Genomic DNA, 22,845 nt, shown 5'->3' with positions numbered 1-22,845 from the left:
CTCGCGCACCAAACACCTGTGCGTCACCAGGAGGCCACTCTTTGCTCTGCGTAGCCACGCGCAACGATGAAAAGGAGAAGGGTGAGGTAAAGAGAGGCGGATGTTGGCAGTACAATCAAGCAATCCCATTCGAAAAAAAGCCTCACGCTGGGATGGAGGAGGCGGGAAAGGGGAACGGAGGGAGGGAGCTAGTCCTAGTGAAGAGTAGTGCTGCGGTATCGCGCACTTGATGGTGCTGCGCTGTCTAAGGCGTTAAAAGGCGAAAAAAAAAACGAAGAAGGGTCCACCCCCACGCCTGGAAGACCGTCGTGCCCCAACTGCTGCAACTCGGCCCTCTCTTTTTTTCTGTTCATTTCCCCTTTTTCTTCCTCAAGGGAAAAGGGAGGAGGTTTTGAGATGTACGTTTGTCCGCACGGGTGCCGCAGGTCGCTTGCGTGCTCCCTCGATCAGCCACCTGTGTGCGTCATTTAGGCTCACTCAGGCATCTCTCTCTCGCGACGCATGTACGTCTGCACAACACCATCGTACACCCACACCCACACACGAATAGAGTCCGAGCACGCCTAATGAAAGTCGTCCGAAGCCATGAGCACCTGCGTGATTGACTTCAGTGCCATCATCACATCACACACAGCCTTGTCGGTCGTCATGTGGTCTTCGTGCGTCAGCACTGTCAGCTGGCGCCACGCAAGGGGCAGGGCTGTGAGCAACATGCAGAGTTCGCGCAGATATCGCTTGTCAATCACTTTCAGCACCATGTCACTCACCTGGGACGGTAAGAACGACGTCGAGGCAGGCCCGGGCTGTGCCGTCGCGAAGGAAATGCCACCGCTGTTATGTGGTGAAGAGCAGCTCGCTGGGTGGACGCCACCCGGCATGGGCGGGGCCACCGCCTCACCGTGTCCGTACCCTGCGTCCGTGTTCCTGTCTGTAGGCTCGTCTTCTGACGCAAAGCCGTAAGTTCTCAGCGCAGGTAATAGCGGTGAAGAGGCGAAGCTGTCGATTGTATAGCTGTTATGGGCGGTGATGGCTGCAGTCAAGGGTAGCAGAGCGCTGGCAGGCTGAGTCAAGGAGGTGTTTATGATAGTAGAGATCGCGTAGGGGAATGAAGTGCTCGCGGCAAAACCCTCATCGACGCAACCGTTGCTTCCTGCGGCGGTGGTGAGGTGAGCAGCGCGTGCCATTGTGTGCAGCGACATCGCGTCCGTATCGCCACCTCCTCTGCCACTAACTTGGCGAGGAAGATGACCGGAAGACGTCACGCGAGGAAGTCCTACGCCAAGCGGTCTGCCGAGGCTCGTGCCACTGCGCGTCAAACCGGTGGACGACGAGAATGCACTCTGGGGCGGTGGTGTCGAGGCGGTAGCTGGTACCCTCGTACCTACGCTGTCAGCCGCGACGCGGCTCAAGTCGTCATCGCTCCGCACGCGGCCACTGTACGGCGGCAGCGGCGGTCGACCAGACGGCGCTACGGATGCGCCAATGCCAGGCACGGCGTCACCACCGCCAGTGAACCCACCAAACTGGCCAGACAGAGCGCAGGCATGGGCCCCAGTCCCAGGAGCAGCAGCGGCACCGGTCGTGGTAAACCCGCCTGATGCAGCGGTGTTCACCATGCGCGACGCGATCGCAGACGCCGTTCGTGAGCTGAGAAGCTCCAAGTAAGAGTAGATGCGAGTGAAGAAGATGTCGAGGCCGTCGTTGAGACCACCATTGTTGCCGAGGGTCACGCAGATGCGAAAAAGGTGCTTCATCAGGGACGGGAACTCCATCAAAAAGGGCCGGCTGTACTGCCCGTTGCCGCTGAACGGTGAGTGCACGTTGTTCGCGCAAGGCGGCCCGCTTGTAGTCGGGGTTACTGACGGGGTGAACGTGCTGGCGTTGCCCGAGTCAGGCGCGGTCCCGCCTGTCGTGCCGCCAAAGTGACCGCTGCCCACCCCAGCGACGCTACTCGAGAAGATAGGCAGAGCACCACCGGACACTGTCGTTGGCGTTGCAACGCTGCCGCCACCGCCGCTGATGCCTGAGGTGACAGGACTCGTCCCAGAAACCGCTGCCGTTGCTGAAGCCATCGCATTTTTGTCGACATGAGAAGAGGTTGTGATGACGCGCTGCACCTCGTCCAGCTGCACCTGCCACCGCGGACGCATTGCCTCACCAAAGACGATGAAGTGAAGTTCCGACAGAATGCGATACTCATCCAGCAGGCGACCAAGTCGGCGGCATCCGTCACGGAAAACCCCACTTAAGAAATAACCGGAGCAGTCACACCACAAAGATGCCACGATGGTGCAGATCACGCCGTACTCGCTGAAGTTGTGCAAGTGCTCAAAGAGACGCGTCTCCAGGTGGTGCTCGAAGCCGAAGGCTGCTGTGGCGTAATTGACAGCCTGCTCGTTGCGTAGTCCGAAGCACTGCTGGATGGTCGTCAGGAGGGGCATATCGAGGGGAACGCACATTCCGCCTCTGCCGCGATAGAGGGCTGCGACAGTGACGCAGACGCGCTTGACATTTTCCCACTGACGACGAAGGGCGTCGACGTGCTGCTCGCTGAGCCGCTTCACCGTCGCCGCGTCCATTGTTGCAAGCTTGCTGGGGGAGCTCTTCCACCGGCTGGTCCAGAAGGACGCGGCGCTGCCTACCCCGTCTGCGGCACCGCTGCTGCTACCAGAGTTACTGCTGAGTCCCACCGCACCCGCCGAGAGAGCTCCGCTCACGTTTTCCTCGCACGCTGCACTCAGCGCTGCGGGCAAGTCGAAGCGGCTGAGCTTGTCGCCGAAGGCCCACCGAAAGATGCCCACGTCCGTCTCGTAGAACATTTGCAGTAGCTGCAGACGCGTTGCCACGGGTATGGGAATATAATAGTTGGAGAGAAACGCATAGGGGGAGCCGAGCTGCTCCTCGCGTGACAGCTCGCGAAACGTCTGATACTGTTCCGTCACCTCCTCGAACAGGTAGCGACTCTGCAGGGAGGAGGAGCCGACGGGGCTCCCGCCGATTGCCTCAACATCCTGTAGCTGCAGCTGAAACTTGATGTAGCCCTCATTCAAGAAGAAGCACTGCTGATCTGGGTTGGCTTTGCGGCGCTTCTCGCGGAGCTGATGCGAAGATGAGGATGCCTTCACATCGCCGAAGTTGACGTGGTGAAGATGGTGGTTGCTGCTCGATCCACCTGCCCGCGCTCCACTACCGCTGCTGGCATCGCCGGGGGCGGCAGCGGTAGTGGAGACGGTAGCGTAATCGGTGAGGCGTCTGGAACTGCTGAAGCCAGCCGAAAGTGGAGTCGACTCGCTGCTCACCTTCGACGGCGGGGCGGCTGTGCGCGAACGGCGCGAGTGTGATGCTGTGTGGTGCGGCTTTTTGTTGTCGAAGCCGCCCTGCAACTTGTCTCGATACTGATGCTGACGATGGCGATGGCGGTATGTGTGGACGTCCGAGATGGGGTGGGAAACCGCGGAGGACGCTGCCACACCGATAGTCGTGGATGAAGCGGAGACGTGGGTGGTGCTACTGCTGAACACGGGGGTACTGCTTGGAGCTGCGGCGGTGGTCGGTATGCACTCGTCGCTCTCGAAGCGTCCTGTTGAGCTGGTACGAGGCAGAGCTGCCTCCGTGGTGGGCATTGTGATATGAGGACTCTCATCCTCGGCCTCTAAGCGCTTGTCTTCGGTCTGCTGCTGCGCATTGTGCATCACAGAGAGCGAGCGCTGCAGTTGCTGAGACTTCCGCTGATGCCGCCGATGGCGACGGTGCTCCACAGAGCGGGAAACGAACCACAACGACGACGCCGAGCCCGGGTGCGAGTCTCTGCCCGAGTCCGATGACCTTGAGGACGAGGGTGATGCAGAGGACGTGCGCCAGCGCGGTACCGCTGTTTGCGCTTTACTCTGCGGCACCATGAGCTGCTCCACCGCCTCCTCAGCCGAGTACCCCGCCAAGAAAAAACGAAAAGCGACGAGGTCGATGCTCACCGGCCACGCCGAGCAGGCGTGCATCGACACAACGACAGGCATTTTCGCCCACTTCGCCGAGGCTCTTCTTTGCTGAGAGCGCTACAAAAAGCGCGCAAGAGGTGCTGAGAGAGCAGTAGAAAAGTACCGAGCACTGCGCCGGCGAGAGAGAAGGCAAAAAGGGCAGAGGAAGGGGAGGGGAAACCGGGTGGGGGAAGCGGGGGAGGGAGGAGTGAGCGCAGTCTGCACGCGCGTGAGTGACGGTGTGTGTTTGACGTTGAGACGTCTACCAATCGCCCCCCAAGATCCTGCAAAGTCGATAGCGTGCACGAAGGGGAATCAAGTGAGCGACAGAGACAAAGCAGAAACGTTAACAGCACTCTGCGAGTCGTCCGGAGTACACATATGGGCGCACATTTAAGCCAAACGCCACGAAGGCGGAGGCGATAACCACAACAGGCAAGGAGGCGGAGAATGAAGTGGAGTACGCCGAAAGGCACGACAGAGCACTGACTCAAGGCTGCCCCCCTATGCGCATAGTAGAGGGGCAACAAGCAGAAATAAAGCAAAATAGCACACACACTCTCTCTCTTCCTGTATCCGCAGAGAAGGAACAGAGAGAGAGGAGGGGCCTGCCATACAAGACAGTGCATACTCAGCGCTCCGGCGTGCCTTCCCGAGATACTTGTATTCTTTCCTTTCGTCATCATTTGCGTCACCACAGCCCAGGGACACAGCGGCATGAGCTGCCGCAAGACGCGTGAAGAGCGGCAACGCTGCGGGGATCTGCGCTGTGCAACACCACAGACGCACAGAGAGAGGCGTAAAGATGTGTCAGAGTAAATTTCCGTTTCAACGTGCCTCCACTCCCGGCCGTACAGCACACAACCTCCCACTGCTCTCGGCGCCCCGGCCTGCCACAGGCCCATCGTGTCGTGCAAAGCAGGGCTTGAGACGCGCGTTACCACAACGCTCCGCCCCAGTCATCTCAGCACAGCCCCTGCCTCGAACTCTACCTGCCCACTCCGCAGGTCGCCACGAGGTGCATCCCTCGGCGTGGCGCAGGTGCCCCCCCCCTCCGCACACCTGTGGGCAGCGAGGGTCGGGTGGCGTCCGTCCGCATCACGCTGGCACATGGGCGGAACAGGCGTGTTCGCGGCCGCAGGTCGCTCCGACGCAACGCCGCCCAAGGACCTGGCCGCCGACACCAGGAGTGGTTCAGGATGCAGCAGGGGATGGAGGGGGGGTTGCTTGGCTTCCCCACCCAGAGTGAGTGGTGGTGGGGGGTAGGGGGGGGGAGAGGGAGGTACTGGGCCCCTGATACACCACGCACTGAGGTGCCCTCACCTCATCAAGACTATAGCGAAGAGAGAAAAAGAAAAAGAGAACGCGCGCTAAAATTGACCCCTGCCGGAGACATTGTGCGACCAAAGTAGGAGGCAGCAGTGCACGAAGGAAGGCTGTGGTGGTATGTTCAGACCAACAACTAGAAAGACGCACGGAGAGCGCACTGTCGAGGATGTCACCGGTCCACTTCCAGTGAAGGCATTTTCTGCCCTTCTGGTCGTCACAACCTCTCCGACCGTCCTCAAAACCCGAGCTGGTTCATAGTGTCCATGAGTTTCTTCTTCGCGGTGGTTGGCTTTTTCGTCGTGGATGCATCCTTGGCAGGGGGACAGGCGGCCCTCTTTGGAGTATTCGATGTGCGCAGCGTGGATGCGATTGCCTTTGCAGGCCTTGGGGGCTCGTGTGGACCAGGAGGAGCGCAAGACGGCCGCGAGTCCGTGAAGGGAAACGTCGGGGCTGAGACTGAGGTCGTTGCGGGTGTGTTCTTACTACTGGTGCCTGGGGTCCTGCTAGCTGTCTTCATTTCTTCTTCTTGCACCGCTTCCACAGGCCAATCGGTAATGGGCGCGTGTGCCCCGCTGATATTGATAGACGAGGATGGCAAAGGTGGAGGGATTCGTACGGTTGATGAAACGACCACTGCGGGTTCTGCAGTTACCATGCTGACCTCGCAAGCGCTGGAGACAGTGGCCGGCAACTTCTTTGGACTCTGTTGACGCGGGGGCATGGCAGAGACCCGCAGCGCACTTTTCTTCAGTGGACCACTCGGCACCAGACCCTGCAAACTCTTCTGGGCTGTGCGGGCAGTCGTTGGCAGTGACGCCGCCGACGTTTTGGTGGTGTTTCCAGAGCCAGCGATGCCAGCCAGCGGTGTCGTCTTGTGCACAAGCGAGAGAGCAAGCTTGTGTGTGACTTGAGACGCAGAAGAGCTATGTTGAAGTACTGCTGCCGGGTTGCCAGAATCCGCGTGCACAGCCACCTTTGCCCCTTTCCTAGCCTCTTCTTTGCTGTCGCGACGGCGACGTTGACTGCGCCTGCGGCAGCGACGGTTTCGGCGTGGTACTCGGGCCTCGGCTAAAAGAGCCTTTAAAGCTCGTTCGACACGGGTAGCACGTGCCTCTCGTGCCGCGCGCCTTGTAGACAGCGAAACGTTCTCAGCGGTGTTCCTGTCCGCACCTTGTTTCCGCTGCTGCTCACTAGTGGCGATTTCTGAGAGGCTTGTGTGTCTCTTGGCGGCGCGCTGGGCAGTGTCGAGACAGCGAAGACAACACAACATGAATCGGCCGCGTGTGGTGGCGTGACGTGAGGAACGGAGTTGACGTCGCACGCGGCACTCCTTCAGTGTGGCGAGTATGGTTCGGCTTGCTTTGACCTCGGTGTGCGTGGGCGTGCTGCCGCGGGTGAGCCACACACCGCAACGAGGGCACCAGCATCGACGCACCAATCGCAGTAACCACACCCGCATGTACAAGGGACTATGCATTCCTGTACTCTGCGCGGCAAATCTCCCTTTGCGAATGACGGGGTGCACGCACGGGCCAAGTGGCTTCGCAAGGCCGCGTCGGACCGCATGGGAGCCGTAGTGAGCCGAGAGGTCACGGTGCACGTCCTCCATGAAGCATAGCGGCGCGGTGGCAGGAGAAGAGAATGAAGGCGCCAACGGTGAGTCGGCATCGCGGGCAGCAGCGCCGACGTCAGCAGCAATGGTAGCGGTGCCACCGAATGCCGCAGAGTTTACCTCAAGGGACATCTGGGACAGCCGGCCGCATAGCTGTGCCCCAAGTTCCTGGGAGCGACGGGCAAGCGATTGCGCGCCTCTGTTCTTTCCGGTGCCTCGCTGCGAATACGAGAGGCGCTCGAAAACACTAGAAGAGAAAGGTGAGGGGGACGGCATTTTGTGCGTTCAGGTTGCACTCGCAACTACGCGAGTGAAAAAAGAGAACGTGGAGGGAGCACAGGGAGCTGATGGCAGTGCGTGGCCGATTGATTTGTGTCGGCTGCACACCGAGTCATGTGCTTGTAGGAGGCCCAATTCCTTGACGCGCTCTGCTGCTTTGTACGTGCATGCGTACGTGCGTGGTGGTGGTGGTGCACGGGAGTGACAGGTAGAGGAGAGAAGTACGGATGGAGAGGGATGTGACGAAGAGAGGGGATCATGCTCCTCACGTCAGTGAAGCTGGACGCACCGGTGCAACTGTTAGCACTTCGCTGACAAGTCACAAGCGTTGCCCTGAAGCCAGACAGGTGAGGAAGGAGGCGTGAGAAAGTCACCAGGTACCCCTCATACACGTGCAGGCCCATAAATGGTGACTCTACTGCAGATGCCTACAGTCATGTGAGCAACGCTTAGTTTGCCGACGTTGCTGTGTCTTGTACATGGGGACGTGTTCACTCCTCTGGCACTTATCAATTTCGCATAGGGGTAGGATGAGCACAAAATAGCAGGAAATCACACAACAGGGAGGGAGAGGGAGAGTATACGCACCGAATGCGCGAGTAAGAATCGAAAACAGAGAAAAACAAACAAGCAAACAAGGCGAAAAAGCCAGCAAAGACATGCTGGCGCTTTACATCGGGGTATAGGGAGCAGACGGGTGGCAGAGAGACGCAAGAAAAGAATCTCCGCACGACAACAGTGTACGCTAGGGACGGTAAGTATTCCGTGCTAAGCGAAGCAAAGTCTCGCTTGACCACCCGCGATGTTCGAGCATCGCTGCTTTAGGCATACCTACTAGGTTACCTTCGTTGAACACGCGCGACATCACCAGATACACACACACACATCGCCGATGACTAGTATACCTCATACTCTACATATGCGGCACTAGCAAAGTGCAGAATGTTAGACGTGCAAAACAGGGGAAGAGGTGCACTCGTTTCTTTTGCCAGCGTGCCTCCACTCCCGGCCGTACAGCACACAACCTCCCACTGCTCTCGGCGCCCCGGCCTGTCACAGGCCCATCGTGTCGTGCAAAGCAGTGCTTGAGACGCGCGTTACCACAACGCTCCGCCCCAGTCATCTCAGCACAGCCCCTGCCTCGAACTCTACCTGCCCACTCCGCAGGTCGCCACGAGGTGCATCCCTCGGCGTGGCGCAGGTGCCCCCCCCCTCCGCACACCTGTGGGCAGCGAGGGTCGGGTGGCGTCCGTCCGCATCACGCTGGCACATGGGCGGAACAGGCGTGTTCGCGGCCGCAGGTCGCTCCGACGCAACGCCGCCCAAGGACCTGGCCGCCGACACCAGGAGTGGTTCAGCATGCGGCAGGGGATGGAGGGGGGGTTGCTTGGCTTCCCCACCCAGAGTGAGTGGTGGTGGGGGGAGGGGGGGAAAGGGTGTTGAATCCAAATAAATGAAAGGCAGAGGAGGTTGTTTCCTCTAGTTGCACAGAGAGCAGGTTTCTGTGTGATGCTTACCTGCGCTGATGAACGCTGTTGCATGACACAGAATCAGTGAGCGGTGTTGTACTGTCCTCCTGCATCACCCTGTTTGTGGCACGCTTGAGCTCGAGCTGCACCTCCTCCATCCGAAAGACGGATCCCTTCAGGGTTTCCAGCAACCGCTGATGACTCAGGTAGAGAAGCTCGCGTGGGTCTATGTACCAGCTGAGAAGACGACGAATTGCAACTTGCTCACGCTCAGCATACGTCTCGGCAGCAGTTGGGGACGAAGGAGGCACCACGCACTGCAGCATCACGGTGCTTGACCAGCCTCGACGCTTGTTAAACTCCGACTCCAGGCGGAGCTGCTCTGCGGCGCTCAGTCTCGCACTACGCAGTCGCTTCTCCGCTGCGCTGTCGGTGGCATTGTCATCTACACTGCTTTGCTTGCGCCACCCGGCTGACGCAAACACGCTGTCCCACTCCTTATCCTGCCTCCACGCAGCGAAGGAGCGACGCCGCTGCGCCCACTGCTCCTCAATAAACGCGCGCTTGTAGCTCGTCGATGTGAGCATGTGCTCCTGCAGAATGTTGTTTGCCACCGAGTCTATCTTCTCTACTGCGCTTGGCAGCGGTCGGTGCTCCTGCAGCTTCAGTCGTGCATCTACTTCGAGCCGGCGCCACAACCGCATCATTCGCCGCACCGCGCGCTCCTTTACCGCGAGGCAGCCGCGAAAGAAGCGCTGCAGCACGAGCACGGCATCCACGGCGACTCGCATGTGACGCCACTGCTCGCGTTGAGTGCAGTACACCACAAGGGTGCTGCAAATGGCGTGCATCGCCTCGTCGAGTATGTCCGGCAGCACAACCTGTGCAAGTTTCTCCTGCACTACGGCGATTCGCGCGGCATCTCGATCCCTCCCAGTGGTGTCCAACGAGGCCTTAGTGGCAGCGCCTGAAGCTGAGATAATGGAGGCCCCGCCGCCGCAGGTCACTTCCAGCGAGGAACTCGAATACAAGATACTTTCGTGGGCGGTAGATGTGGAGGAAGTCATAGTTGCCGTGGGCGACGACGTGCGAGTGCCGCCAGGCTGGCGGGTCTCCTTCGTTGCTCCGTGCGGATTACCCAGGAGACGGTCCACCGAATATCCTGCCACCATGAGGAGGCTGTGCCGCACATTGTGCAAGAAGGCGTCCAGCGGTGTCGCAAGTGTCACGCAGCCCGGTAACGCAACAAGCAGGCACCTTACAATGGTGCTCTCGGGGAGCAGCTGGTATTGATTGGGCCGAATGTGCGCCAGCTGCGATGGCAAGAGGGAGAAACACTGAACCACAACGGCGTCGGTGTCGTCACGACTCGCGTCGAGCGGCTGCAGCTCCTCCCCGACAACGCTGCACTCCGCTGAGATTGGGATATACTCTCGCACAAGGAGCAGCGACGGTGACAACGAGCCGCGCGAGGGCTTGTTGGCGTGGTCTCTGCTCTCCCTGTCGCCTACGTAAGACGCCGTTGTCAGGGAAGCACTCACTGCAGGCGCCTGTAGAACTCGGGCCTCCTCACGGAACGCACAGCCTCTGAAAAGGTAGCGGTTAGTCTCAGGATCGAGTAGCACATTGTCGAAAAAAAGTGGTGGCTGCGCGGTGGCAACCGCTAACACCTTCTTCTGGTCAGCACGGTTGTAGGAGGGGCTGCGGTGCGTCGCAGTGACCGGCCTAGTCGGCGGCGGCGGCGGCGGTAAGGTCACGGCGGTGCCCGGAGACTCCGATTGTGAAACGGTGACAAAGGAGGTGCTGGTGGTCAAAGCATGCTTTGAGGAGAATTCCGGCGCCTGCCAATGGGGTCGAAACCCCTTCGCAGTTGCCGCCAAGGCTCGCCTCATGCTGGGGTTGAGGACAGTGTCCCTTGCCAAGCTCTGCGCGGAATGCAATGCAACCGCCTCAGCCGGGTGGCCAAACCACTTTTCTGGAAAGCTGTACGGGGGTGTCTGGCTTCTGGCAGCAGCGATCGCGGCGTGAATCGCCTGCTCAATGGGAGTTCTGCTAACAGCAGAGCGAGACTGACGATGCAGCTCCGACAAGGGTAGTGAGGGGCGACCATGCCGAGACCGACTCCCAATAGACGACGATGTCGGCATAGAGGGCACGCGCACCAAATTATTAGAGACCGTGGTGGGTCTCGACAGCGGTGAATCCATGCCCTGAGTTACCGTGTCATGCCGTGGTGAGGGCACCCAGGCGTCAGCCACCCAGTCCGCCCCGCTCTCCGATGACGACATCGAACGATGGGCAGGTCGGTCTGCGTCGCTGGGAAAGCAAGGCGCAGCCGGCGCGCTCGCGCTGGCGGTGGTGCTGTTGAGCTCGTCTGCACGGTCCACACTCGCCATGATATACTCGCTCGCCACAGGATCTGCCATCACATCCTGCAGCGCGGCCGCCTCAATCTGCACTGCCACGTGACGCAGGAGAAAGGCAATGCTGTGCAGTGTGTCCTTTCTCACGAAACGCTGCTTACTTGTGAGAGCAAGCGCCGCGGCAGCGGCAGAGGAGGACAGCGGTGCCGCAAGACGTAACGAGTGCGGCTGCCGCGAACCCGGCACTCCAGCTACCGAAGTCGATTGCGCCGCCTTATTACTGCGAAGCGTCGCCATCGCCGAGAGTGAGGTGGTGGCCTGAGCGTTCATCAGGCGGAAATTTGCAACTCTTCCAAGCAGTGGCCAAAGAGCTTCTCGAAGCGGTACAGTTCAGCCTTTCCTCCTCTTTGCTAGTAATACTGCTGCAGGTGACACTGTCGTGCATGCGCGCGTGTGGGAGAAAGAGATGCGTATGGCGTGAGAGTGAAAGGGAAGGGTGAGTTCGAAAAGCTGAAGGTATCACGCGGGTGAGAGCTCAGTGTCGCACTGAACCTCCACCATGCAGCCGCGTGGAGTGGTAGTTTGCCCACACCGTCGAAAGAAAAGAGAAGTGACCCCTGTGTGTCGCCGCCAAATTCACACGCACACAAAGACACACCCATGTGCGCACTTGATCGTTTGCGTGTGCAAACGAGTGTGAGACAGTTTGGCGCCAACACACCGGCCTGACAAGTCTGTTTTCCGCCTCCACCATCACCTTCTCCTCCCTACTCCTTAGAGAGAAACGGAGAAGTGCACTTCCTCGTCCCCCATAACGAGTGTAAGCACCACTAATGCTGACCCGCCATGGTTCACTGCACGGCATGGGCACACGAGAGAGAGGTTAGGGACAGTGGCGCGTAGGAGCGACTGCAGCGCAGCGACAGACGCATGTGCCCCATACACTAGTCAAGTACAGGTGTGAGAGTTCCTTTTTGTTTGGAGCGCACGAGAAATCACGAAAAACAGAAACAAAGCAAAACTCAAGTGAGGGGAGAGAGTGAACGCACGGAGAGCTGTTCACACAAGCGTTGGGCCGGAGATACGCTGATGTACACGTACACGCACACAGACTGTGCTGGGCACAGGATCCCATACTATGCAAAGATGCATTGATGATGGCGCATGTGTGCCTAGTGCGGCAGCCTAACTCCCCGCGTTAGATAAGGTCTTCCCGGAAAGCAAGGTTGAGACACGCGGGCGCAAGCGCGGTCACCAGCGTAGCGGGTATGGTGGCCTTACTCGGACGCGGTGATTTGCTTCGGCTCGATCACAGTGATCACATCCGGCAGCGGCTCTGACGGGCCGTTGCGGCCAGTCGAGTCACCCGGCAGCATAATCTTAACCTTGACCCCGATGCAGCCGGCGCGCATGTAGCAGTGACGGCAGGCGGAGTCAACGAAGGACTTATGGGCCGTACCGGACTTGATCATGTAGCCATCGCGGAAGGTCATGCTCTTCGCACGCTGGCCCTTGATCTTTCCACCGACAGTGACCTCGCAGCCCTTGGCACCAGACTCCATGACGTAGCGGATGATGCCCATGGCAGCGCGGCGCACCTGCAGGTTGCTCAGGAGCTTGAAGCGGAGGGACTCCACCTGCGCCATCGCCGACAGGCCGCGCACCTCAACGCGCTCAACGTACAACTGGAGCTTGCCCTCCTTGTAGTTGAAGCGCTGCTGGATGCAGGCCGTCAGCTCGCGGATTCGGCGGCCGTTCACACCGAGTACCTCACGGGTCTTCGTCGCCTTGATCACGATTTCCGTGCGGAGCGTCGTGATGTGGTAGGAGACACCCGAGAAGCCCTCCTCAGCCAGCTCGCGCTTGAGAAACTCGAACAGCTCGGCGTAGAACACGCCGTCGCGGACGATCATGCGCTTCTTGGAGAGCGGACCCATTTCTGCGAGTGGGTGGGGGTGAGATGGGAAGGTTTGTCGAGAACGACCCAACTGGAGACGACAAGAAGAAAGATTGATAAGTATTTCGAGTAGCACACGGAGGACGCAAAAGAGCAGGTATGCATGTGTGAGCGCAGGCGTTGGGTGTCGGATTACGAGTGAGTGTTTCGTATTGTTGGGCACATTACAGAGAACGAGGGCCGGAAAGTAAGAAAAATAAGAACGCATCGACATGGCAAGCAGGAGTGGCGCCAACAAGGGAGAGTAGGGGAGTCGCTGGAAAAGGCGCGTGCAAGACGCCAGACTTGCCGTTTCGATCTGCGATCGCGTGAAGCGGCGGTACAGCACAGAGGCGCGGGGAGACGTTAGTGGCAACGCACCGCCAACACGGAGAACAGCAGAAGAGAAGAGCGGCAGTGCTGTCATTGATCCCTTATTTTAGCTTTGTGCGCCACTGCACAACCACTTCTCATTCGCTCATATGCAGATTCCTCTTAACATCGGTTTTCCCACGTCCTCCAAACAGGGTCCTTAGCTTTACACACGCACAACAGCTGCACACACACACACACACACACATGTAACAGGGTGAAGTGCTCACTCCGTCCCTCCACGAGGAGACCAGGAGGCACAACGGAGACCGTCAGCACAAACGCCGGCACAGATGCCAAACCGAATGCTGACGGCTTGTTCTTCTCTTTCACTGTGACAACAATTGATGTGACGGCACTGCTGGGAGTGAAGCTGTTTCAACGGCAGTGGGCATTGCTGCCTGCCTCCCCGTGAGTTTTCCCTCTTCAATTGCTTACAGTGGGTTGAGAGCATTACGAGGCGGGGGCATTTCAAGGAAAGAAAAGACACACAGAAGCAACGACACGCTGCCCATCGGCTCCAGTCACAGACGCACGCACACACAAGATGGACGTGACAGAGGGCTGAAGCCTCCGTTAGCGACAAAGATTGCACCAGCACGGCGCCATGGTCTGGGAGCATAAAAACCCTTATCACGCTTCACTTTTTTCGCTAGTTGGAGCTAAACCGGGTACGACAGGATCACGCGGTCCAGCATTGGGCGACCAGCCGACGTCTTTGGGTGGCGCTCCACAACCTGAAAGCCGAGCGCGACAAGCTGCTGCAGCTTCTGGTCTACTTGATTATCGTTCTTCTCCAGCTCCCCTTCCGTCATGCCATCAAAGGCGTCACGGATCCCAGTAATGTTGTGCTTTACGGTGATCAGCTTCGCGTTGCAGCGCACTACCTGCTGCTCCTCCTCCGAGACGGCCAGCTTGTTAGGCTCTGGAGCCACATCCACGTCGCAGATACCCTCCGACTTAACCTTCTCCAGTACCTCCGGGTGGGCAAACTCGTGGAAGACAGCCAAGTACATGGCAATGAAGGTTCGTGCTGGTCTTGACGCTAATATGCCTTGGCGCTGTTGCACGGAGTGAAAAACGAACAAGATGAGTACAAGACCGCAAGGTGTGTGTCAGATGAGTTCCTGCAGAGCGCAACGGTGGAAGACGACGTTGAGTACACGAGGGGGGAATACGGCTGCAGACAAAGCCTCACACGAAACGATGCCCAAAGCACGGACGACCACACGATTCGTGAGCGTGAAGTGAGGGGAAAGGAGGTGTTTCCCCGCGTGCTTATTCAGCATCCCTCGGCGTGGCGCAGGTACCCCCCTCCACACACCTGTGGGCAGCGAGGGTCGGGTGGCGTCCGTCCGCATCACGCTGGCACATGGGCGGAACAGGCGTGTTCGCGGCCGCAGGTCGCTCCGACGCAACGCCGCCCAAGGACCTGGCCGCCGACACCAGGAGTGGTTCAGGATGCGGCAGGGGATGGAGGGGGGGGTTGCTTGGCTTCCCCACCCAGAGTGAGTGGTGGTGGGGGGTGGGGGGGGGAGAGGGTGTTGAATCCAAAGAAATGAAAGGCAGAGGAGGATGCTTCCTCTAGTTGCACACTTTCGTGCGACTCATTTTTTAGGTTAAAGGCTGCACAACAGTTTACTTGCGATGAGCATGGGAGCGTGTGTCCTTCCGCTTGCACTTTCTTGTACTGTTGTCTTCGTCCATTAACCAGCAGGGAAGACGCGCGCCTTTGGATCGAGACGCACCTTAAGCCACAACCAGCCAAATAGGCGCACACACCAGGGCGCACGTTATCATAAGCACCATGTCGCCAAACACTCTCCTTCCGTTCGGTGATGGCGCCCCCTTCCCTCCTCCCAGCTGCCTTGCACATGCCTTCGGGCGTCGTAGAGCTGCTTCCCTTTTCCACAAGAGCGTGAAGGAAAAGCAATGAGGCGCACGCGGCTTGTGACCACGTGCACAGGCACACATCACACACACACACACACACACACACACGAACACACACCAGAGAGCAAAAGGGGGGAGGCAATGTCATGTATGCTCCCAGAGCAACTATGTCCGTCACTAAACTGACTAAGGGACATGGGTAACACAACCAGTGGGAGAGGATGGTGCACGGAGGAAGTGAGGAGGGGCACTCGAGAAAGGCGTGACACTGCACACGAAGGTTGCTTTAACTTGCCGCTTCCCCAGAACCCGCCTGTCGAGTACCGTCCTGTGCTCCTGGGCCCCCCATCGCGCTCGCCAGCTTACCCTTCTAATCCACATCGGAGAGGCGTGTGTTGTCTGGCTGGCGGTCCAACGGCGTCTGGGCACGTCCGTCCGCTGTCGCCGGTGCAGCCGTAAAAGACGTGGCTGACACTGTTGCAGCTGGACGGCCTGTGGTAGCCCTATTGTTAGGTGGCATACCGGGTACTGCCTCGTCTGCCAGCTGAGTCCGGTCGGCGTGAACGTTGTCCTGCAGCTCAACCTCGCTTTCTTCCTTTTCGTCCTGTTGGTTGCCGTGCTCTGTCTCTGACATATGGACTTCCGCCGCCGTGAAGGCGCTGCAACAGCAGAACATGAGGCATCCGTTGAGCATCGAAAGAACCACGGCGCTGAGGATAATAAAGAGAGGAATGCATGCATTGGTCAAAGAGAGGACACCATCATAGGTGCGGTGAATGTAGAAGTGATTCAGTCGTACCGCTATCATGGCAGTTGATGCGATCAGCAGGCCAACGACAATAATGCTGGTTATCATACTGGCGAGAATACCGCAGACAGAGGAGTGCTGGCCAGCGTACGGGTTCTTGCCAATGGACTCACCCTGCTGCTCCCGCCTGTCATTATCGTTCTCATTGCCGTGATGGCTGTTGTGTGCGTGGGATTCAGTGGGGTAGAACTGCTCTTCGAGCCCGGCGCGCGCTTGTGGATGGGCACAGTCGCGTCCCTCGACAGCACCATTGCTCATCGGGTTACATGAGCCACACCGCGACGGGTGCGGGGCGTCGTTGCCGTTCTCGTTGGAGTCATGTACAGGTGCCTCGCCACCATTTGTGTTCAGCTCGCGCGCTGCTGCTGCCGCTGCCACCTCGGGTGGCACGTCGCTGATGTAGCCGCTGAGCAAGCTGAGCACGAAGCGGTTCACGAGGAAAAGCGTGAGCAGCAGAAAGACCGGGAGACCAACAACAATGAAGTAGTTGGTGGTGATCACCTCATCAGCGCGGCACGCCACCAGGGCGAAGAAGACGATTATGCAGCATCCCTGCACGAGGGCGAAAACGAAGCTGACGCGGGCGTAGTTGGCGAGACGCACCAAGCCGATGGACTTGAGGGTGAGAATACGGCTCTCCGTCGGAAAGGACACCAGCACAATAGCGATGAAGGCGAATGCGGAGCACAAGTAGCCAGGAATGAGCCATACCCGCCACTTGATGTCGGTGCGTCCAGCACCAGCGCGAGCCTCGCTCCGGTCCTTGGCGATCGGGATGACAATGGTCAAGGCGACAGCACACAGTAACGAGAGAAGCATGCAGTGTATGTGCAAGCTGAGCGGTGACATGGTGAGGAATACGCCTAAGAGGATAAGCGCCGGTATGCCAACCAGAAAGTCCAGCACAAAAAGCGGCGAGAACACCTTCGTGTAGTTCCACGTGGGCAGCCGGCCGTCCACAAAGGCCACCAGAAACACCAGAAAAAGCAGAAGCATGACAGCATAAAGGAATAGGGTACCGATTACCACCAAGACGGGCGCGGTGGAGCCGAAAGTGCTAAATGCGGCACCCGCGACCGGGTTTTCGAGCGCATCCAGTCCGGCCTCGCCATAGCGGTCATAAATATTTTTTTTGCGCTTGTTCGAGAGCACCTCATAGGCGGTGCTCACCTCCTTGAAGCGGACAGCACCATCTGGCCCCGCCTTGTCGGGGTGGTAACGCAAGGCAAGACGATGGTAGTTCCGCTTAATTTGCTCCTGAGTTGCTCCCTTCTCCACTTCCAGCACGGCGTAGAAGTCAACCATTCTCTTTTCTGGGTGTTCTGAGAGAGAGAGAGGAGACGGTGAAGTGAGGTAGGTAGAGGAACGAAGGAGGAGTGGGGGGGGGCTACACACAACGAGAGTGAATAGAGATCTACACAAACTTCTCTTCCACAAATGAATTTGTGTCTGTGTTTTGGCGCGATCGTTGAGATATAGAGACGACTTAGAAGCTATAGAAGTGGGTGAGTTGGAGCAGGTATCCTTGAAGGATGGCAGGCATTGCTTCCCTTTCCGTGTGTGTGTGTGCCCCACTGTGTGATGGGAGGAGTCACTCTGAGCGGTACCTGCAGCGTGTATGTCGGGCAAAGTGGAGGGCGTGAGGGAGAGAGAGAGAGAAGTTAGCGGAGCAGTGGACGTGACGAATAGGGGCGGGGGTGGGGGTGAGGAGCCGAAGGCCATCCGGCAACAACACATTGCACCAACAGCAAAGTCACCCACTTGAAGGCAAGCAGGGAGGGAAGTTAAACAGAAAAGAAAGGGATGCAATAGGGGCACACCAAGTAGCGGGGATGGGGGATAGAGGCATGCAAATGTGTACGTAACGGACGTTAAAGGGCAGACTGGCGAGAGGGGCGAACAGCGACCGAGAGAGAGGGAGGAAAAGCCCACCACCATCCCCACCAACAAACCGGAATAGATCGTAAACAAAACTACAAGGAGGGGAAGAAGGCTGCAAGGAGTCTCGCAAAACAGGGATGCGTAGAGAGGGGTATGGGCAGCTATTGAATACCTTCCCTACATGATGCACCTATCAGCTAAGCTGTTGGGTGAATGAGGGGATCTGCATTACCGTGTGTGAGGTAAAGTACGGCCTTCCAAGGTCTTTAACAGGAGAGTGACAGCAAACTGTGTGATGCACACAAGAGACGAGAGAGAATGCCCTGACCGCTCTTCGTCTCTCTCCTTTTTTTTCCTTTTTGGCCAGCTTTGTGATGAGGGTTTCTGCTCTCGCTTTCCTTTTCCAAGATGGTTGCCACCGTTCGACACAGAGCATGAGTGCGGAGAGGAAGTACACTTATGGGTGTGTGCGGGTGCGTGTGTGTGTGGGCGCTAGTAGCTGTGGATGCGCCAATCGTGCATCATGGCGTGTAGAAGAACGTGTCGCGCCACTGAGCAAGAGACACGCAGGCAATGCACAAGACTGCAGATGAAATCGAGAGTGAGTACACAGGGGAGCAGCAGCAGGAGGCAAAGGAAAAGGAAGAGGAGGAAGTGGGGAAAGGCCGGCGGGGCTACACAGACGGTATGTGTGTGTGTGTGTGTGTGTGGTGGGAGAGGGGGGTGCGAAGCAACATGAAAGGGTCATCAACGCAAACCTCCCGGTACCAGCACTGAGTTACCTCACAAGTGCGCGATTTTCATAGGGTGAAGACAGATTTGCCGGCACCTGCACCTTGCGAGGCGACCCAGCGCGCTACAGGCAGCGTATGTGTGTGGGTGTGGGTGTGTGCTTGGGTGCAAACTATGTCGTCACACCACCATGCATGTGCCCTCGACATAGAGATGGAGCGGTGGTGGAGGATCGACGTTGCTTGCTCGAGTCGACTTGGGAGTTAGACTGGTAATTTCGCGCCTGTGAGTGCGGGTCTCTGAGCCTGAACAGTGAATTACGCGTGTGTCATCATTCCTGCCACACAGCACATGCGTGCCATACGCCATGTTAAGGAGAAGGAAAGGACAGGTGAAGACACTCGCAGCTACAAGCGAACGAATAACCGCTTTGAAGGGGTGAGCAAGAGGCCTCGAGGGGAAACAAAGGGCCATTTTCGTTTCACCACACGCCATCTCCGCCAGCACTCAACATACGCGCGAAGCGTACACTCATCACCGCCTTTCAGCACAGTTACGAGAAGCAAACTTGTAAAGGAGGAGGAAGGGCAAGACAGATGCACAACGTCCACGAGCGTTTCGATGGACTCTTCACCGCTCCGCCTCGAAGATAACAACAGTAAGAATGAGCATGTACGGTGCGCAGATACGCACATTCTCGCGGACACAACACACTTTGAACGTATGCGAGGCATCGCCGGACAAGTCACCTACTGAGCGGAATAGGTAATCCTCATCTTGCGCGTTTCAAGGAGAATCTGGAGGAGAGGTCACAGCACTCGCTGGTGAAGGACGTCAGCTGCACTGGGTCCTCCTCCTTCGCCACTCTCCTCGCACTTAGTCGCACAAAGCATCCACCGCTCTGCACATCCTGGTGTCGGCAGAGAGGAGTCCCCCTTCCACCTCCACACCTTCGATTCTTCTCGGTACTTCGTTGTATTCACCTTCCTCTACATCAGCGAGCAGAGTGCGACCGTAGCTACTGCTGAATCGCACCCATCATCTTCGCGATAGCGCTCGCCTGCACATCACGAATGGCAGCTTCGTTCGTTTCTGTGAGCGTGAGGTTGAAGAGCTCGTCCCACTTGGCGCTGCAGTTTTGCACGCACTTCTTCTCCTCCATGTCCTTCTGAAGGCGGTAGGAGATCGGCGCGTTCGTCGTGCGCATCAGCGTGTACAGCTCCTCTGTATCAAGGCAGCGGTCAATGCAGAAAGTGGTGCTGCTAAACAGAATCGCTGACTGCATGCGGACACCGTTGAGGTACTGATAGGACCGCGTTATGTTCTCTTCGTACGGCGTCATTGGCGGTGGTGGCGATTGCATGGTTGCGTGTTGGAGTGCGCTGTGGCCAGGCGAACAAGAGACAGCAGCAACGGCAAGTAGTGATTAGAGGTAGCCTTTCGAGAAGAACGCCTACGATATTGCTTGAAAGCGCGCGTAGATACATGCGAAACATCGGGACAAATAGTGCAATGTAGGGTTGACGTGTGTGAAGGGAGATGGGGGGTGGGGGCGCATACATCGGAGATGGGGATAGATGAGGGTGTGTGTGCGTAGTGCAGCGATGGAAAATGAAGGGAGAGGGCGGATGAGGTGGCATGGGGTGAGGTCCGTCTCTTTCATGTGTACAACGCCGGTAGCGCACTGTGTAGTAGAGAAAACAAAGGGCAACGAAAAAAGAGGCGTGACGGCACTTCCCCCTCCCCTCCCCCCGCTGGCTACATACGCCTGCCGCCGCCAAAGTCTATGGATGCGGCTAAGAGTACGTGTACAGTCGGTGGTTTGCCTTCTCTTTTCTTTCGATGAAACGACCTTGAAACACCCCGACACAGATGACTCACTCGTGTAACCGTACTGCCATTCCTAACACGCGTTAGTGCCCCTGCCTCCATTGTGGCCATCGCCACCACCGACGAGAGCACCACCGTATGGAGCTGCTCCACCGCTGCAACGAAGCATATTCAAGGCACCTGCACAGCGTGAGGGCCAACTGGCAGTGCATGAGTGGGGGCGCGGAACCTCTCGTATGGTCAAAGAAACAAGTCAGACAGAGAGAGAGAGCGTGTGTGTGTGTACCCGCCAGAGTCCAGGCCGGAAAAGACACCAGGCGTGGGAAGGAGCGAGGAGGCGGAGATGTGCGTGAAAAGGGGGATGATGTGAGAAGGAGGTGCTGTGGAGGGATGAGAGCCCCAACGCATTGACACCGGGGGGGGGGCCAATCCTCCTGAAAAGAACCGAGTCAAACACCTCTGCGGGTCTTTGTGTCGGACTGTGCCTTTCCTCGCGTCGTCGCCCCCTCCCTCCCTCGACTTCCGCCTTTTCTGTGAACTCCTCCACCTCTCAACGCATATTCGCCCTTATGGGACCCACCGCCGCCCATCAGCCAAACACGCGCACAATTAAGTAAGACGCGAGGTAGCACATCAGGAGCCACGATGTGAGATGGTTGTTCACACAAAAGTGAATGCCTGCGCGCTGAAAGGTTGCTGCAGCGTCGGCGCCCCTCCCAAAGCTCGCGCCGGCAGCAGCCGAAGATGCTAACGAGGCGGACGGAGCTGCATCGCCGACGCTGCGGCCAATGGCACCAACGGCACTGTACGCAGCCCTGTTTCCGTGGCTGTTGAGAGGCGACAGACGCCGATCAGGTGCAAAGACAGTTGGCACGTACATTGAAGCACTGAAGAGAAGCGGTGCTATCACCTCGGCAACACAGTAGCGTAGTATCTCTTCGAAGGATGGCGGAGCGGCCATGAGGCCTCGCAGGTTGCCGAAGGCACATAGGAGCACCAAAGCGCCACCAAAGCGCAGGAGATACTTCACGACAGTAGTAGCGTTGGAGCGGACTATGTTCAAGGCATTCCCCATGACTACCTGCAGCCAACGTGGAGCAGTGGATGTGTGTTTGACGTCATGGCTCTGGATCGGGGAGGATGTGACAGTGGTGTAAGACGAGCCTGATAAAGCGCCAGACTCGTTTCGAGCAGTTACCTTGCTCACTCGACCAGGCGCTGCTGCGCTGCGCGTCTGCCGACAAAACCTAGCAGCGAAGGACACGCCAGCGAGAAGCAGAGAAAGGGCTCGAGTCACAGAGCACTCGTACGCAAGGCGGTTTCGGCGCTCTGCCAGCAGCTCATGACGTAGCCGCAGCGCCCTACGCGTAAGGCGACTGTGGTCGTGCAGATTTGATGTTGTACAGATATCCGCGGCCTCTGCCTCGAGCTCGGCAATCTCCTGCTCCAGGGTCGACTCGCGGTGCAGCAACAGCCGCGGCGCCACGGTGCGCTCCCAGTAGACACTGCTTGCGTACCCAACGAAGGTGGTGGCAGCTGCCACGAGTACCAGCATTCCATTCACACACTCGCCGTGGGTCAAGGAAGAGCTGCTGGACATGGGAAGCCGCCAAATGGCCAGTCGCACGGGTCAAGTGCGCGCGCACACACCCACACAATCAAACACAACAAGAAAAATAGAATGCACAGTAGATCAACAGTGCGACTAGGACAGTGGACCCTCACACACACACGCACACATACACAAGCGGATGCGTACGTATGCGCGTTTGAGGGGCGGAGGGGGGCCAATAGCCGTATTACATCCAATATGGCTAATGGTCAGCAACGGAGAGAGAGCGAGACGAGAAACAACGGAGATTTGTGGTCAGCGAAAAAGCAACGATAAGCTCCAAGGAAAAGATCGACCACAGTGAGTACACGAAGAAGTGGCAGCAAAAAAAAAAACGATTGGTGAAGTACATCACCGTGTCCAGTTTACTTTTCCCTCGCTCCTCCGTTTGTGTTGAGAAGCCGGAGCAGAACAGAGTCGGCAACCACGTACGTGTGCGTGCGTGGGTATGCGTGTGTCTCTGTGTGTGTGTGTGTGCTATCGCACGTGTTCGAGTCTATCTCTGCCAGTAAGTGGGTGAGGGTGGCAACTTTAATACGTGTGTGCGTGCGTGAATGCGCATCAACATATGCACGTTTCTATTTCCCCACGTCTCTGATAACGTCCCCCCTCTTTTTGTGTTCTTTGTCATCCGTGGCAAGTGCGTGTGTGTGCGCCAGCCAATGCACGCCACCATACCCTAACAAGACAAGCGAAGCTAGAAATGAGCCCACGAAGAGAAGTGAACAGTAAAATAGCAGCAAAACAAGCAAGAG

General features: G+C 57.9%; 8 protein-coding genes across 8 annotated transcripts, besides 3 other annotated features; all 8 read right to left on the bottom strand.

The window, feature by feature from the left end:
* Nucleotides 1-563: 563 nt before the first annotated feature.
* On the bottom strand, nucleotides 564-4,013 carry LPMP_330990 (hypothetical protein; the record flags this gene model as incomplete). Its single annotated transcript, XM_010703890.1, has 1 exon — nucleotides 564-4,013. One exon carries the CDS (start codon nucleotides 4,011-4,013, stop codon nucleotides 564-566), a length of 3,450 nt encoding a protein of 1,149 aa, XP_010702192.1.
* Nucleotides 4,014-4,803: 790 nt separating this feature from the next.
* Nucleotides 4,804-5,245: a repeat region.
* A 293-nt stretch (nucleotides 5,246-5,538) lies between these two features.
* On the bottom strand, nucleotides 5,539-7,191 carry LPMP_330980 (hypothetical protein; the record flags this gene model as incomplete). Its single annotated transcript, XM_010703889.1, has 1 exon — nucleotides 5,539-7,191. One exon carries the CDS (start codon nucleotides 7,189-7,191, stop codon nucleotides 5,539-5,541), a length of 1,653 nt encoding a protein of 550 aa, XP_010702191.1.
* Nucleotides 7,192-8,183: 992 nt separating this feature from the next.
* Nucleotides 8,184-8,625: a repeat region.
* Nucleotides 8,626-8,707: 82 nt separating this feature from the next.
* On the bottom strand, nucleotides 8,708-11,356 carry LPMP_330970 (hypothetical protein; the record flags this gene model as incomplete). Its single annotated transcript, XM_010703888.1, has 1 exon — nucleotides 8,708-11,356. One exon carries the CDS (start codon nucleotides 11,354-11,356, stop codon nucleotides 8,708-8,710), a length of 2,649 nt encoding a protein of 882 aa, XP_010702190.1.
* Nucleotides 11,357-12,303: 947 nt separating this feature from the next.
* On the bottom strand, nucleotides 12,304-12,963 carry LPMP_330960 (40S ribosomal protein S3, putative; the record flags this gene model as incomplete). Its single annotated transcript, XM_010703887.1, has 1 exon — nucleotides 12,304-12,963. The coding sequence occupies one exon, from the start codon at nucleotides 12,961-12,963 to the stop codon at nucleotides 12,304-12,306; it is 660 nt and encodes a 219-aa protein (XP_010702189.1).
* A 1,033-nt stretch (nucleotides 12,964-13,996) lies between these two features.
* On the bottom strand, nucleotides 13,997-14,350 carry LPMP_330950 (hypothetical protein; the record flags this gene model as incomplete). Its single annotated transcript, XM_010703886.1, has 1 exon — nucleotides 13,997-14,350. The coding sequence occupies one exon, from the start codon at nucleotides 14,348-14,350 to the stop codon at nucleotides 13,997-13,999; it is 354 nt and encodes a 117-aa protein (XP_010702188.1).
* A 269-nt stretch (nucleotides 14,351-14,619) lies between these two features.
* Nucleotides 14,620-14,868: a repeat region.
* A 729-nt stretch (nucleotides 14,869-15,597) lies between these two features.
* Nucleotides 15,598-17,340, bottom strand: LPMP_330940 (dnaj chaperone-like protein; the record flags this gene model as incomplete). The annotated part of the gene is made up of 1 exon (XM_010703885.1): nucleotides 15,598-17,340. The coding sequence occupies one exon, from the start codon at nucleotides 17,338-17,340 to the stop codon at nucleotides 15,598-15,600; it is 1,743 nt and encodes a 580-aa protein (XP_010702187.1).
* Nucleotides 17,341-19,666: 2,326 nt separating this feature from the next.
* On the bottom strand, nucleotides 19,667-20,011 carry LPMP_330930 (hypothetical protein; the record flags this gene model as incomplete). The annotated part of the gene is made up of 1 exon (XM_010703884.1): nucleotides 19,667-20,011. The coding sequence occupies one exon, from the start codon at nucleotides 20,009-20,011 to the stop codon at nucleotides 19,667-19,669; it is 345 nt and encodes a 114-aa protein (XP_010702186.1).
* A 1,056-nt stretch (nucleotides 20,012-21,067) lies between these two features.
* Nucleotides 21,068-22,078, bottom strand: LPMP_330920 (hypothetical protein; the record flags this gene model as incomplete). Its single annotated transcript, XM_010703883.1, has 1 exon — nucleotides 21,068-22,078. One exon carries the CDS (start codon nucleotides 22,076-22,078, stop codon nucleotides 21,068-21,070), a length of 1,011 nt encoding a protein of 336 aa, XP_010702185.1.
* Between the last annotated feature and the right edge of the window lie 767 nt (nucleotides 22,079-22,845).

Source organism: Leishmania panamensis (assembly GCF_000755165.1).
Source record: "Leishmania panamensis strain MHOM/PA/94/PSC-1 chromosome 33 sequence".
NCBI lineage: Eukaryota > Euglenozoa > Kinetoplastea > Trypanosomatida > Trypanosomatidae > Leishmania > Leishmania panamensis.
Note: the sequence above shows the minus strand (reverse complement) of the source record. Positions and strands in the feature narration are given on the sequence as shown.